This window comes from Micropterus salmoides, unplaced genomic scaffold, assembly GCF_014851395.1.
Source record: "Micropterus salmoides isolate LMB-PRFRI ecotype aquatic unplaced genomic scaffold, ASM1485139v1 Ms_hic_scaffold_1, whole genome shotgun sequence".
NCBI lineage: Eukaryota > Metazoa > Chordata > Actinopteri > Centrarchiformes > Centrarchidae > Micropterus > Micropterus salmoides.
In genome coordinates this window covers 1,295,008-1,309,044 of record NW_024040040.1, presented here as the reverse complement: position 1 = coordinate 1,309,044, position 14,037 = coordinate 1,295,008, and the positions used below count along the sequence as shown (strand labels likewise).

Genomic DNA, 14,037 nt, shown 5'->3' with positions numbered 1-14,037 from the left:
GCCGCGGTGCCCAGCGCGGCTACCGCTGGCGCGGCTGGCGGGGGTGCGGCTGGCGGGGGTGCGGAAGCTGCCGCGGTGCCTGCGGGGCTCCCACTACTGGCGGTGCGGCCTTTTCTCCGATACCGGTGGCGAGGCCCCCGGTACCGATGGGACTGCGGCACCTGACGCGGTGCCGGCGTAGCTGCGGCTGATGCGGCGCGTTGGAGGGTCCGGTAGATGTTCCTTGGCCAAGGAAGTCGCTGAGAGATGTCTGATAATAAATCATGTCCAGTGTGTCTAATGTTGAACTGCAAGAAAGAGAAAGCGGACAGGGAGACACAGAAACAGAACTGAAATTGACCAGGGGAAAATGAGGAACAGTGAACAGGTGTATAACAGTCAGTGAATGAATGTTCTCAGAGCAGAATATTTCAGTGTGTCTGACTTTATTGAGGATGAGGATATATCTGATGAGGATCTAATGAAAATCGCACAGAAGAGAAAGAGCACAGAAAGTGTTCAGAGCAGAGCTAAAGTTGCCAAAGGAAGAAAGACAGAAAAACACGCTCATTAGAAAACATGATTTCACACAGAGGAGGGGAGCAGCAGCTACACTTTAGCTCAAATACAACGTTCCTTCAGGACACTGAGGGTCTCAGGCTGTTGAAGGTTGAGAACTTTTTCCCAGACCTGAAACTGTTTGTCAGTTCAGCTCAACCTTACCAGAGCTTCAGGAGGTTTGGTGATGAAGGCCTCACAGAGCAGGAGATATATCGCCTCAGAAGCTGATCATTAAGGTGAAAGCTCAAATTATTGGTGATGATGTTTAAACAGCCTCTTCTCTTCTTTCTTCCTGAAATGTTTGTTTGTGTTTCTATTATTTTTCTCTCTCTCATGGGTCACTTTAAAATGGCACTTAAATCTAAATGGAGCGAGGGACGACACAAAGAGAGCTGCCCTTTTAAACTCATGGAGTTTAAGCAGCTAGACGTACTGATGGTTCAGGAAACACACAGTAACTCTGAAAATGAGAGTCAGTGGAAGAAAGAGTGGCCAGGGCAGGTTGTTCTGAGCCATCAGTCCAGCTGCAGTGGAGGGGTTGGGCTTTTCTTCTCCAGAGGTTTCCTGCCTGCATCTTGTGAGGTGGAGGAAGTATTGAAGGCCGTCTACTGAAGGTTAAAGTTCAGTATGAGAATATAAAGATGAATCTGATAAATGTCTATGTCCCATGTAATGCTGCGGAAAGGCTGCATGTGCTGAGTGTTTTAAGCAATACTGTCAGAAAATGCAGTAGTGATGACTTTTTATTCTTGGGAGGTGATTTTAACTGTACAGAGAATCCACAGCTGGACAGGAATCACCAGGAGCCTCACAGAGGGCCTCCTCACAGAGGGCCTCCTCACAGAGGGCCTCCTCACAGAGAGCCTCCTCACAGAGAGCCTCCTCACAGAGAGCCTCCTCACAGAGGGCCTCCTCACAGAGGGCCTCCTCACAGAGGGCCTCCTCACAGAGAGCCTCCTCACAGAGAGCCTCCTCACAAAGGGCCTCCTCACAGAGGGCCTCCTCACAGAGGGCCTCCTCACAGAGGGCCTCCTCACAGAGAGCCTCCTCACAGAGGGCCTCCTCACAGAGGGCCTCCTCACAGAGGGCCTCCTCACAGAGAGCCTCCTCACAGAGGGCCTCCTCACAGAGAGCCTCCTCACAGAGAGCCTCCTCACAGAGAGCCTCCTCACAGAGGGCCTCCTCACAGAGGGCCTCCTCACAGAGGGCCTCCTCACAGAGAGCCTCCTCACAGAGAGCCTCCTCACAAAGGGCCTCCTCACAGAGGGCCTCCTCACAGAGAGCCTCCTCACAGAGGGCCTCCTCACAGAGAGCCTCCTCACAGAGGGCCTCCTCACAGAGAGCCTCCTCACAGAGGGCCTCCTCACAGAGAGCCTCCTCACAGAGCCCCTCCTCACAGAGAGCCTCCTCACAGAGGGCCTCCTCACAGAGCCTCCTCACAGAGGGCCTCCTCACAGAGGGCCTCCTCACAGAGGGCCTCCTCACAGAGAGCCTCCTCACAGAGGGCCTCCTCACAGAGGGCCTCCTCACAGAGAGCCTCCTCACAGAGGGCCTCCTCACAGAGGGCCTCCTCACAGAGAGCCTCCTCACAGAGAGCCTCCTCACAGAGAGCCTCCTCACAGAGCCTCCTCACAGAGGGCCTCCTCACAGGGGGCCTCCTCACAGAGCCTACAACAGCTCATAGAAACACACGAGCTGCTGGACGTGTGGAGGAGCTTTAATAAAAGTCAGACAGGACACATGGAGTCACTGCAAAGAGAATGTTTTATCTCAGGCTAGATTAGATCGGTTTTACTGTTTCAAGCATCACATCAATGTCTTTAAAGGTTGTTTTATTAACCCTGTGGGTTTTACTGATCACTGTCTTGTTTATTGTTCTGTTTTATTAAAAACGTCAGATTGAGCAGTGCTTATTGGCATTTTAATACTGCACTGTTGCATGACAAAGAGTTTTTCTGGCTCACTCACAGAGAAACTAAGGCTGATTTCAAATGTATTCAGCAGTGGTGGGACTTTGGAAAAAGCCAGATTAAACAGCTGTGTCAGCAGTACACTCGCAATGTCACCAGGGACATTATCAGATCTTTGAAGGATCTGGAGATTGAAGAGAACTACAGGGTCTAGTAGGGGCCACAGGAAATCAGGGACACTTAGATTCCCTCAAATCTAAAAAGTTGGCTTTGGCCAACCTGCTGGGTGTGACAGCTCAGGGGGCTCTGGTGAGGTCTCGGTTCCTGGACGCCACACAGATGGACGCCCCGTCACACTTCTTTGGTTTGGAGAAGAAAAACGGGCAGAGAAAGATCTTTCACTCCATTCGATCCAGAGACGGAGTTTGCGTCTCCGATTCCTCTGAGATCAGAAAGCACGCAGCCAGTTTCTATAAAGAACTGTACAGGAGCGAGCTGACAGACCATCCAGAGGTAGAAGAGCTCTTCTACGCTGATCTTCCTCAGGTCAGTGATGAAAACAATGTAGAGCTGGAAGCTCAGCTGTCTCTACCTGAACTGTATCGTGCTGTGATGAGTCTGCAGAGTGGTCGAGCTCCGGGGATTGACGGCCTTCCTGTGGAGTTTTACAAGTCTTTCTGGTGTGTGCTGGGACAGGATCTGCTGGAAGTGCTTGGAGACAGTTTGGAGACGGGTCGTCTGCCTCTGAGCTGCAGGAGGGCAGTGATCACTCTGCTGCCAAAGAAGGGTGATTTGCAGGAGCTGAAAAACTGGAGGCCTGTGTCGCTACTCTGCTCGGACTACAAAATCCTGTCTAAAGTCCTGGCTTCCAGACTCAGACAGGTGATGGGGTCTGTAATTCACGTTGACCAGACCTACTGTGTACCCAGCAGGTTTATCAGTGAGACTATCACTCTGATTCGAGATGTTTTGGAAGTCTCTAGTTCATTGGCTGTAGATACTGGTCTGATTTCAATAGACCAGGAAAAGGCTTTTGATCGGGTTGAACACCAGTATCTGTGGCGGACTCTGACTGCCTTTGGTTTCAACCCACGTTTCATAGCCAAGATCCAGGTTCTGTACTGTGACATTGCGAGTGTTCTGAAGATAAATGGAGGCCTGAGCGCTCCCTTTAGTGTACAGAGGCGGGTGAGGAAGGGCTGCTCTCTGTCTGGCATGTTATATTCTCTGGCCATTGAACCTCTGCTTCACAGACTAAGGTCTGCTCTCTCTGGTGTCTGTTTTCTTCTTTTCAAACTGTCTGCATATGCAGATGATATCATCGTTCTGGTGAATAAGCAGAGAGATATTGATGTGTTGGGAGAAACCTTAAATCTGTATGGCCTGATATCATCTGCTAAAGTGAACTGGGTGAAGAGTGAGGCTGTGATGGTGGGAGAGAGGCTGAAGAGTCGCTCAGTCTGCCTGGAGGCCTCTTCTGGAAAACAGGAGGGCTGAAATATTTAGGGGTGTTTCTGGGAAATGAAGCATCTTTGAAGAAAAACTGGGATGGAGTTTTGGAGAAGGTCAAAGGTCGCCTGAACAAGTGGAAATGGTTGCTGCCTAAAATGTCTTTTAAAGGTCGGGTTTTGGTTGCAAATAATTTGGTTTCTTCGGCTCTGTGGCACCGTTTGGCCTGCGTTGACCCTCCACCCTCTCTCCTGCCAAACATACAAAGAATATTAGTGGATTTTTTCTGGGACAAGTTACACTGGATCTCTCAGAGCATGCTTTTCCTTACAAAAGAGGAAGGAGGGCAGGGCCTGGTCCACTTGGCCAGCAGGGGGGCTACTTTCCGCTTGCAGTTTGTCCAGAGACTCCTCACTGGGCCTGCAGACCTGGTGTGGAGGCCGCTGTCCTCCTGTATTCTGCAGCAGTTTGGTGGACTGGGACTGAGCTCGTCTCTGTTTTTAATGAACTTAAAAGGTGTGTGCATGTCCTCTCTGCCTGGGTTTTACCAAAGTGTTTTTAAAGTATGGATGTTGATGAACAAACAGAGACAGGGACACACTGACTCCTTGTATTGGCTGCTTAAGGAGCCTGTTCTGTTTGGAGGACGTCTGGACTGTCTTGGGGGGTTTTCACCCACTCTGTTTGACAAGCTCCGCACTGCCAGGATCTCCACGCTGGGGCAGGTGGAGGAGCTGACCGGACCTCGGTTGGACCGTCCTGCTGGTCTGGCGGTTCGTCCGGGGCTGAGGTCGAGCCGCTATGTCAGTCTGTTACTGAGACACTGGAGACATCAGCTGACGGGACACGAGGTCTCTCTCCTGATGGACTATAGAGACGGCTCTCTGCTGCCGGACGACACTGACCCATATCCTTCTACCACTCTGTCTCCTGACTTGACCGATGTTTCGGGACCTTTACTGGTCAACTCTGCTGGGGTGTCTCTGAGTGATACCACAGGAAAGACACTGTACAGACTGTTGGTAAAAACGCTCAACAAAAAGACACTTAATGGACGTAGCGACACCCCCTGGAGGACTCATTTGGGTTTAAGCCCTGATTTTCGAGCTGCCTGGAGGTCTCTGTATAAACCCCCCCTGACAAAGAGACATGCAGACCTACAGTGGAGAATCCTTCATGGAAAACTGGCTGTAAACTCTTTTGTGTCTGTGCTGAATGGGAATGTACAGGACCAGTGTCCTTTCTGTCTGCAGAGGGAGACCGTGTTTCACTGGTTTTTAGAGTGCACACGTCTCATTTCTCTGTTTGTTTTGCTGGAAAACATCTTTAGGGGTTTTAAAGAGTTTTTTACTAAACAGGTTTTTATTTGTGGTTTTAAACAACAACAGAAGAACAAATGTCAGCTGCTAAACTTTGTCCTGGGTCAGGCTAAGATGGCCGTGTATGTGAGCAGGAGAAAGAAGGTGGAGACAGATCAAGCCGTCAATGTGAAGATGTTGTTTGTGAAAATGATGAAGTCCAGGTTATTGTTAGATTTCAGTTTTTACAGAGCAAATCAGGACTTAGAAACTTTTTTGTCAGTGTGGGCTCATGGCAGGGTGCTGTGTTCTGTCCAGGCTGATCAGCTGGTGGATGCTGATGTGTTGACGATATAAATGTATCGTGTGTGAGCGAGTAGCGACTAATAAAAGTGTGTTTTGAAAAATCAAAAATCTTTCTCTCTCTCTCTCTCTCTCCCTCCCTCTCTTTCTCTCTCTTGATCTCTCTCCTCTCTCTCTCTCCCTCTCTTCTCTCTCTCTCTCTCTCCCTCTCTTTCTCTCCCTTTCTCGCTCTCTCTCTCTCCTTCCCCCTCGCTCTCTCTCTCGCTCCCTCTCTCTCGCTCCCTCTCTCCTCTCTTTCTCTCCCTCTCTCTCTCTCTCTCTCTCTCTCGATCTCTCTCCCTCCCCTCTCTCTCTCTCTCCCTCCCCTCTCTTTCTCTCTCTCTCTCTCTCTCTTTCTCTCTCTCTCTCTCCCTCCCCTCTCTCTCTCTCTCTCCCTCTCTTTCTCTCCCTCTCTCGCTCCCTCTCTCCTCTCTCTCTCCCTCTCTCTCTCTCTCTCCCTCCCCTCTCTCTCCCTCTCTTTCTCTCTCCTCTCTTTCTCTCTCTCTCTCTCCCTCCCCTCTCTCCCTCCTCTCTCTCTCTCCCTCCCCCCTCGCTCTCTCTCTCTCCCTCCCCTCTCTCTCCCTTCCCTCTCTCTCTCTCTCTCTCTCTCGGCCGCCCACCCTGAGTCATGGTTCTGCTCGAGGTTTCTGCCTCTTAAAGGAAGTTTTTCCTTGCCTCTGTCTCCTAGTGCTGCTCTTGGTGGGAACTGTTGGGCTTCTGTAAATAACATCACAGAGTACGGTCTAGACCTGCTCTTTATGAAAAGTGCTGTGAGATAACTGTTGTTGTGATTTGGCGCTATATAAAAAAAATTGAATTGGAAGCACACATTGTAAACGGTGAACCATGAAGTAAAAATAACACAGACTGGTATCGAACAGTAAAAGTTGTTTTCTCAGTGTTATCAGGTAGCTGCTTACAGTAAAGTCATCTTCTTGGCCCAAACGTTCTTCAGGAAAATGAAACATGGCCTCCAGCTTGTGCTGAGGATTAGCAGCTGATGTAGCTGGAAGGACTCACAGCGGATATTTATCCTGTTAATGAACACCAAGAGTCTGCTGAAACCTGACAAAGAAACAGAAGTGTGTCACGGTCGGCCATGTTTACTGATTACATGTGGCGTCAGGCAGCACCACGCACCTGAAACGCTTTGAGGTCAAAGTCAGACGTTTCCCAGAGCGGCCTGGAACGCAGCATCAGCTCAGAGTTAGTTAAGCCTTGTGAAACACGGCCCCGTACTGAATGTGAGTACAGTCGGTGCCCTGCCGGCGGCTGATTGGTCCACAGGCAGCAGGTGAGCAGCAGCTGTGATGAAACCTGAACCCCTCATTCATAATTCAGAAGCTTCAGTTTGTTTCAGCAGCAGAAGACGTTTGTTCATCAGACGACAGGAAGGTCAGTTTGTTCCTCTATTCTCTTTCCAGGGCACGCTGATGTATTTATATAGTATTTATATGTATTTATATGGTATTTATATAGTATTTATATGTATTTATATAGTATTATATATTTATATAGTATTTATATGTATTTATATAGTATTTATATAGTATTATATATATTATATGGTAAAAATGTAAACATTTTTAATTACACTTGAGAGAACTATTAAAGAATTCATTCAAAAAATCAAGTACAAACATAACAAAAACACTGTACCTTGGATAAATCCAGACATTATAAAAAGAGCGAGACTTAGCCCTAAAATTAGCAAATAAAACTAAATCAACGCATGACAGAGGACGTTTCGCCATGTTGAGAAATAAAGTTGTAAGGTCATTAAGAAAAGCAAAGGCTGATTTCTTTATTACTATAATTGAGAAATCTAATGGAAATCCTAAAGTAATATGGAGCCAGCTAAGAAAAATGACAGGTGATCAACCCAATGAACAAAAAACTGTAGAAATTAAAGTAAATGACCGGCTGACAAACAATACTCTAGAGGTAGCAGAGGCTTTTAATCATCATTTTATTGATTCTGTGGCTAACATAGCAAGCTGTTTTACACCTGAGAACGTATTTACTCCGCCAATAGACACAAGTCAATCAGTTTTCAACATATTTAATATCACAGAACTAGAAGTGTCACAGACCATTAAATCACTCAGACCATCGAGATGCAAAGATATTTTTGATATAGATACGGTGATGCTCAAGGCTTTAAGTACATCAATTACACCCCCCATCACCAAATTATTAATCTGTCCATTTCTCAAAATTTGTTCCCAAGCATGTGGAAACCAGCTGTTGTTGTTCCAGTTTTTAAAAGTGGAGATCCTCATTCCATGTCAAACTACAGGCCCATAAGTATATTGCCCACAGTGTCTAAGATTGCCGAGAAACTGATTGCAAAGCAAATTATTAACCATCTAAACACCACTCCCTATGCTCTCCACCCTATGCAGTTTGGCTTTAGAGCAAAATACTCCACCGAGACTGCGACTTGTTTCCTTACTGAAAATATAAGAGTTCTGTTAGATCAAGGTGGGGTTGTTGGAGCGGTATTTCTGGATCTCAGGAAGGCTTTTGACACTGTTAATTATAAAATTTTACTGACAAAATTATGTAATTTTAATTTTTCCTCAGATGCACTTAAATGGGTTGAGTCTTATCTCACTGACCGTTCCCAACATGTCAGAGTTCAATCATCTAAATTAGCGGCCTTGAGTCTGTCCACCAGTCTTCCTCAGGGATCTAATTTAGGGCCTCTGTTATTCTCCATTTATATAAATGACCTCCCACTCGCTTGTCCTGATGTTTTTGTGCAGATGTATGCTGATGACACCGTAGTCTATGCACACGGTAGGAATATCGCTCAGGTGGTTGAGAAGCTCACTAACTCCATGGATAGCATCACAGCTTGGTTGAAACACTCCTGCCTGCAGCTGAATACATCAAAAACAGTAGCAATGTTTTTTACTAAGTCCCACAAAAACTTCAGTGTTGAGCCAGATATTTTTGTTTCAGGGGAAAAATTGCAGATCGTGTCAGAATACAAATATCTGGGAGTTTTAATTGATTCAAAGTTATCATCTTCATCACATGTAAAAATGGTCTGTAATCGAATTAAATATAGTCTCAGTAACTTTAGACACATTCGCTATCAAATGTCCACACAGGCAGCAAAAATGTACATGCACTCTATGATTTTCTCACACATCACTTACTGTCTACCCATTTGGGCACAAGCTAGTATTACATCTTTGAAACCTCTGCAATCACTTTACAAACGAACTGTTAAAACTCTGGATAAGAAACCATGTATTTCTCATCACTGTCCAATATTACAAAAATATAGATTGCTCAGTTGGGATAATATGGTTAAATACTCAAATCTATGTCTTATTTATAAAATACTGCTGCTGAGTGGAACCTCACCCCCATAATTATCAGAAATATAAACACGTATAGTTCATTTAAGATTCAGTTAAGGAAATGGCTTATTGATCATCAGAGCTGTCAACATTAACCTATTACTACACATGCCCTTGATGCATACTGTTGACTTTTTTTTTTTTTTCTCCCTTATGTGTGTGTCATGTTTTTACGTGATGTTTGTCCGATTGTTGTTTTGATGTGTTTAGATTGTATATTTTAATATAATTGATATTTTACTAAATGTATCTTAATTTTTTAGTGCTATGTACTATGTAATCCTTTTTAGGGTGACTCTTAACATCTGTCTAGGGACTGCAGATGAAAAATAGCCTTTAGGCTAATTCTGGCATATTGACAGAAATGTTTATGAATATGCACTGTCCCTGTAATAAATAAATAAACAAATAAACAAACAAAAATATTTATATGTATTTATATAGTATTATATGGTATTTATATAGTATATATATTTATATAGTATTTATATGGTATTTATATGTATTTATATAGTATTTATATATATTTATATATTTATATAGTGTATATATATTTATATGGTATTTATATGTATTTATATATATTTATAGTATTTATATATATTTATATGGTATTTATATGTATTTATATATATTTATCGTGTTCCCAGACTCAATTGAAAATCATCATGGATCTGGACAGCCTCAGTAAGCTTGTCTCTACTGGGTTCTTCTGGGATCTACCATGTTCTTAAGTATTCTACTGTGTTCTATCATGTTCTTAAGTATTCTACTGGGTTCTACCATGTTCTTTAGTCTTCTACTGGGTTCTACTGTCTTCTACTATGTTCTCGGGTATTCTACTGGGTTCTACCATGTTCTTAAGTATTCTACTGGGTTCTACCATGTTCTTAAGTATTATACTGTGCTCTATCATGTTCTTTAGTATTCTACTGAGTTCTACTGCCTTCTACTATGTTCTTAAGTATTCTACTGGGTTCTTCTGGGTTCTATCATGTTCTTAAGTATTCTACTGGGTTCTACTGGGTTCTACCATGTTCTTTAGTATTCTACTGGGTTCTACTGGGTTCTACTATGTTCTCGGGTATTCTACTGGGTTCTACTATGTTCTTAAGTATTCTACTGGGTTCTACCATGTTCTTAAGTATTCTACTGGGTTCTTCTGGGTTCTATCATGTTCTTAAGTATTCTACTGGGTTCTACCATGTTCTTTAGTATTCTACTGGGTTATTCTGGGTTCTATCATGTTCTTAAGTATTCTACTGGGTTCTACCATGTTCTTAAGTATTCTACTGGGTTCTACCATGTTCTTTAGTATTCTACTGGGTTCTACCATGTTCTTAAGTATTCTACTGGGTTCTTATGGGTTCTATCATGTTCTTAAGTATTCTACTGGGTTCTACCATGTTCTTAAGTATTCTACTGGGTTCTATCGCGTTCTTAAGTATTCTACTGGGTTCTACCATGTTCTTAAGTATTCTACTGGGCTCTTCTGGATTCTATCATGTTCTTTAGTATTCTACTGGGTTCTACTGTTTTGAAAATATTATGTTGATTGTAATATCATAAATCAGATATATTTTAATATTTCATATATTAAATAATGAAAATAAAGCTGAAAGACGCAGCTGCAGTTGGTGGTTTCCTGTCGTTGCATTTAGTTAGATTTATTTCTGGGTTATATAAAATAGTTGTACTGATCTTGAGTTCTTGTTTCCTTCAGAAGGACTGAATGAAATCCGTCCATCCGTCTACAGAGTCGCCATGAAGCTTCAGTCTCTGCAGAAACTCTGTCACCGTGAGGCCAAAACATTTGTTATAGATTTATTTTAATTCATTTATACTATGGTGTAGTACATTAGTGCTTTTATTTATATACATATATTAAACTATTTTATTACATTAGGTTTCTGTGTTTATACCAACAGTATGTATTATTACCTCATCATATCAAATATTATTCTCAGTCCTACATGTACTAATCACATCACTTACAGACAGTACTGCAGTATTAGTACAACACAGTGTGTGTATTTGAACTTAAGTTGTTCTTGCTATATAGAAAGTCACACAGCTGTTTGGCGACTGCTAGAACATCCGGATCAGGTTTGGGCTTTTTCAGAAGAGGTTTAATTACAGCTACTTTAAAGTACTGTGGTACATAGCCTGTTGATAAAGATAGATTGATCATATCTAGTATAGAGGTGCTGACTAAGGGTAAAACATCTTTAAGCAGCCTAGTCGGGATGGGGTCTAAGAGGCAGGTTGATGGTTTAGATGAAGAAATAATTTAAGTTAGTTGGTAAAGATTGAGGGAAGCAAAACAGTCTAAACATATATCTGGTTCTACAGCTGTTTCTAAGGTTCCTGAGTTTAGAGATAAGTCGGTGCCAGTTGAGGGCAGGTCTTGGTGAATTTTGTCTCTAATAGCTAGAATTTTATCATTAAAGAAGCTCATGAAGTCGTAACTACTGAGAGCTATGGGAATACTTGGCTCAATAGAGCTGTGACTCTGTCAGCCTGGCTACAGTGCTGAAAAGAAACCTGGGGTTGTTCCTATTTTCCTCTATTAATGACGAGTAGTACGCTGCTCTGGCGTTACGGAGGGCCTTCATCTTTACAACAGAACTCCGTCTGGCTGCAGTGTCTTTGTGTGTTTTCAGTGCACGTCGTGTCTCTTCGACACATCGTGGCGGCCTTACGTGCGGTGGGCGGAGCTACGCTGCAGCAGGACGTGGGGCTGAACAGGCAGGAAGTGACCCGGACTCTGAACAGGATGTTCCATAGCGCATCACAGGAAGTGTCGGGTCATGTGACTGATGAGGCTCCAGAGGAGACGTGCAGTCTGATGTTCAGGCTGTTTGACAGGTCAGGGTCTATAAATATATATCATATCTTTATAAATACATGACTTTAACTGTTATGTATAAATATATATTATACCTTTATAAATACATGACTTTAACTGTTATGGATAAATATATATATACCTTTATAAATACATGACTTTAACTGTTATGGATAAATATATATTATACCTTTATAAATACATGACTTTAACCGTTATGGATAAATATATATTATACCTTTATAAATACATGACTTTAACCGTTATGGATAAATATATTATACCTTTATAAATACATGACTTTAACCGTTATGGATAAATATATTATACCTTTATAAATACATGACTTTAACCGTTATGGATAAATATATTATACCTTTATAAATACATAACTTTAACTGTTATGGATAAATATATATTATACCTTTATAAATACATGACTTTAACCGTTATGGATAAATATATTATACCTTTATAAATACATGACTTTAACCGTTATGGATAAATATATATTATACCTTTATAAATACATGACTTTAACCGTTATGGATAAATATATTATACCTTTATAAATACATGACTTTAACCGTTATGGATAAATATATATTATACCTTTATAAATACATGACTTTAACCGTTATGGATAAATATATATTATACCTTTATAAATACATGACTTTAACCGTTATGGATAAATATATATTATACCTTTATAAATACATGACTTTAACCGTTATGGATAAATATATATTATACCTTTATAAATACATAACTTTAACTGTTATGGATAAATATATATTATACCTTTATAAATACATGACTTTAACCGTTATGGATAAATATATATTATACCTTTATAAATACATGACTTTAACCGTTATGGATAAATATATATTATACCTTTATAAATACATAACTTTAACTGTTATGGATAAATATATATTATACCTTTATAAATACATGACTTTAACTGTTATGGATAAATATATATTATACCTTTATAAATACATGACTTCATCAGGTTTTTACATGATGTGCTGCTGTGACAGGAAGCTCACAGAAATTCCTTCACTGTGTTTGTATTCATAGTAACAGTAACCAGTAGCGCCACCATGAGGACAAACCCTGTTTGTGTTTCAGGACTCAGGCTGGTTCTGTTTCAGCTGCTTCTCTTCAAACGGCTCTGATCGCGCTGTCTGCTGAAACTCTGCTGGACAAATACAGAGGTGAGGACCTGTCTGTAGGGAATGACAGTTCCCTTCAGAATAAAACTGTTTCCTTCAGAGTAAAACACTGTTTCCTTCAGAGTAAAACTCCCTTCGGAGTAAAACATTGTTTCCTTCAGAATAAAACAGTTTCCTTCAGAGTAAAACACTTTTTCTTTCAGAGTAAAACATTGTTTCCTTCAGAATAAAACAGTTTCCTTCAGAGTAAAACACTTTTTCCTTCAGAATAAAACTCTGCTGGACAAATACAGAAGTGAGGACCTGTCTGTCTGTAGAGAATGAGAGTTCCCTTCAGAATAAAACAGTTTCCTTCAGAGAAAAACACTGTTTCCTTCAGAAAAACACTGTTTCCTTCAGAATAAAACTCCCTTCAGAGTAAAACATTGTTTCCTTCAGAATAAAACAGTTTCCTTCAGAGTAAAACACTGTTTCCTTCAGAATAAAACTCCCTTCGGAGTAAAACATTGTTTCCTTCAGAATAAAACAGTTTCCTTCAGAGTAAAACACTTTTTCCTTCAGAATAAAACTCTGCTGGACAAATACAGAAGTGAGGACCTGTCTGTCTGTAGAGAATGAGAGTTCCCTTCAGAATAAAACAGTTTCCTTCAGAGAAAAACACTGTTTCCTTCAGAATAAAACTCCCTTCAGAGTAAAACATTGTTTCCTTCAGAATAAAACTCTGCTGGACAAATACAGAAGTGAGGACCTGTCTGTCTGTAGAGAATGAGTGTTCCCTTCATAAAACAGTTTCCTTCAGAGGAAAACACTGTTTCCTTCAGAGTAAAACTCCCTTCAGAGTAAAACACTTTTTCCTTCAGAGTAAAACATTGTTTCCTTCAGAATAAAACAGTTTCTTTCAGAGTAAAACACTTTTTCCTTCAGAGTAAAACATTGTTTCCTTCAGAATAAAACTCCCTTCGGAGTAAAACATTGTTTCCTTCAGAATAAAACAGTTTCCTTCAGAGTAAAACACTTTTTCCTTCAGAATAAAACTCTGCTGGACAAATACAGAAGTGAGGACCTGTCTGTCTGTAGAGAATGAGTGTTCCC

General features: G+C 41.8%; 1 protein-coding gene across 2 annotated transcripts; it reads left to right on the top strand.

Moving 5' to 3' along the window:
• The first annotated feature begins 9,533 nt into the window (after positions 1-9,533).
• LOC119913065 (dystrotelin-like) lies at positions 9,534-13,303 on the top strand. Of its 2 annotated transcripts, XM_038732467.1 has the most exons (3): positions 9,534-10,711; positions 11,577-11,781; positions 12,902-13,303. In XM_038732467.1, exons 1-3 carry the CDS (start codon positions 10,678-10,680, stop codon positions 13,173-13,175), a joined length of 513 nt encoding a protein of 170 aa, XP_038588395.1. In that variant the 5' UTR covers positions 9,534-10,677; the 3' UTR covers positions 13,176-13,303. The 2 variants fall into 2 exon arrangements, with proteins under 2 accessions (XP_038588395.1, XP_038588333.1); XM_038732405.1 differs by lacking the exon at positions 9,534-10,711 and having other exon boundaries at positions 11,432-11,781.
• The last annotated feature ends 734 nt before the right edge of the window (positions 13,304-14,037 follow it).

Coding starts and splice junctions, on each gene's coding strand:
- LOC119913065 (XM_038732405.1), top strand. CDS start 11,486: ATGACGAGTAGTACGCTGCTCTGGCGTTACGGAGGGCCTTCATCTTTA. Junction 11,782..12,901: donor ATGTTCAGGCTGTTTGACAG/GTCAGGGTCTAT, acceptor TTTGTGTTTCAG/GACTCAGGCTGGTTCTGTTT.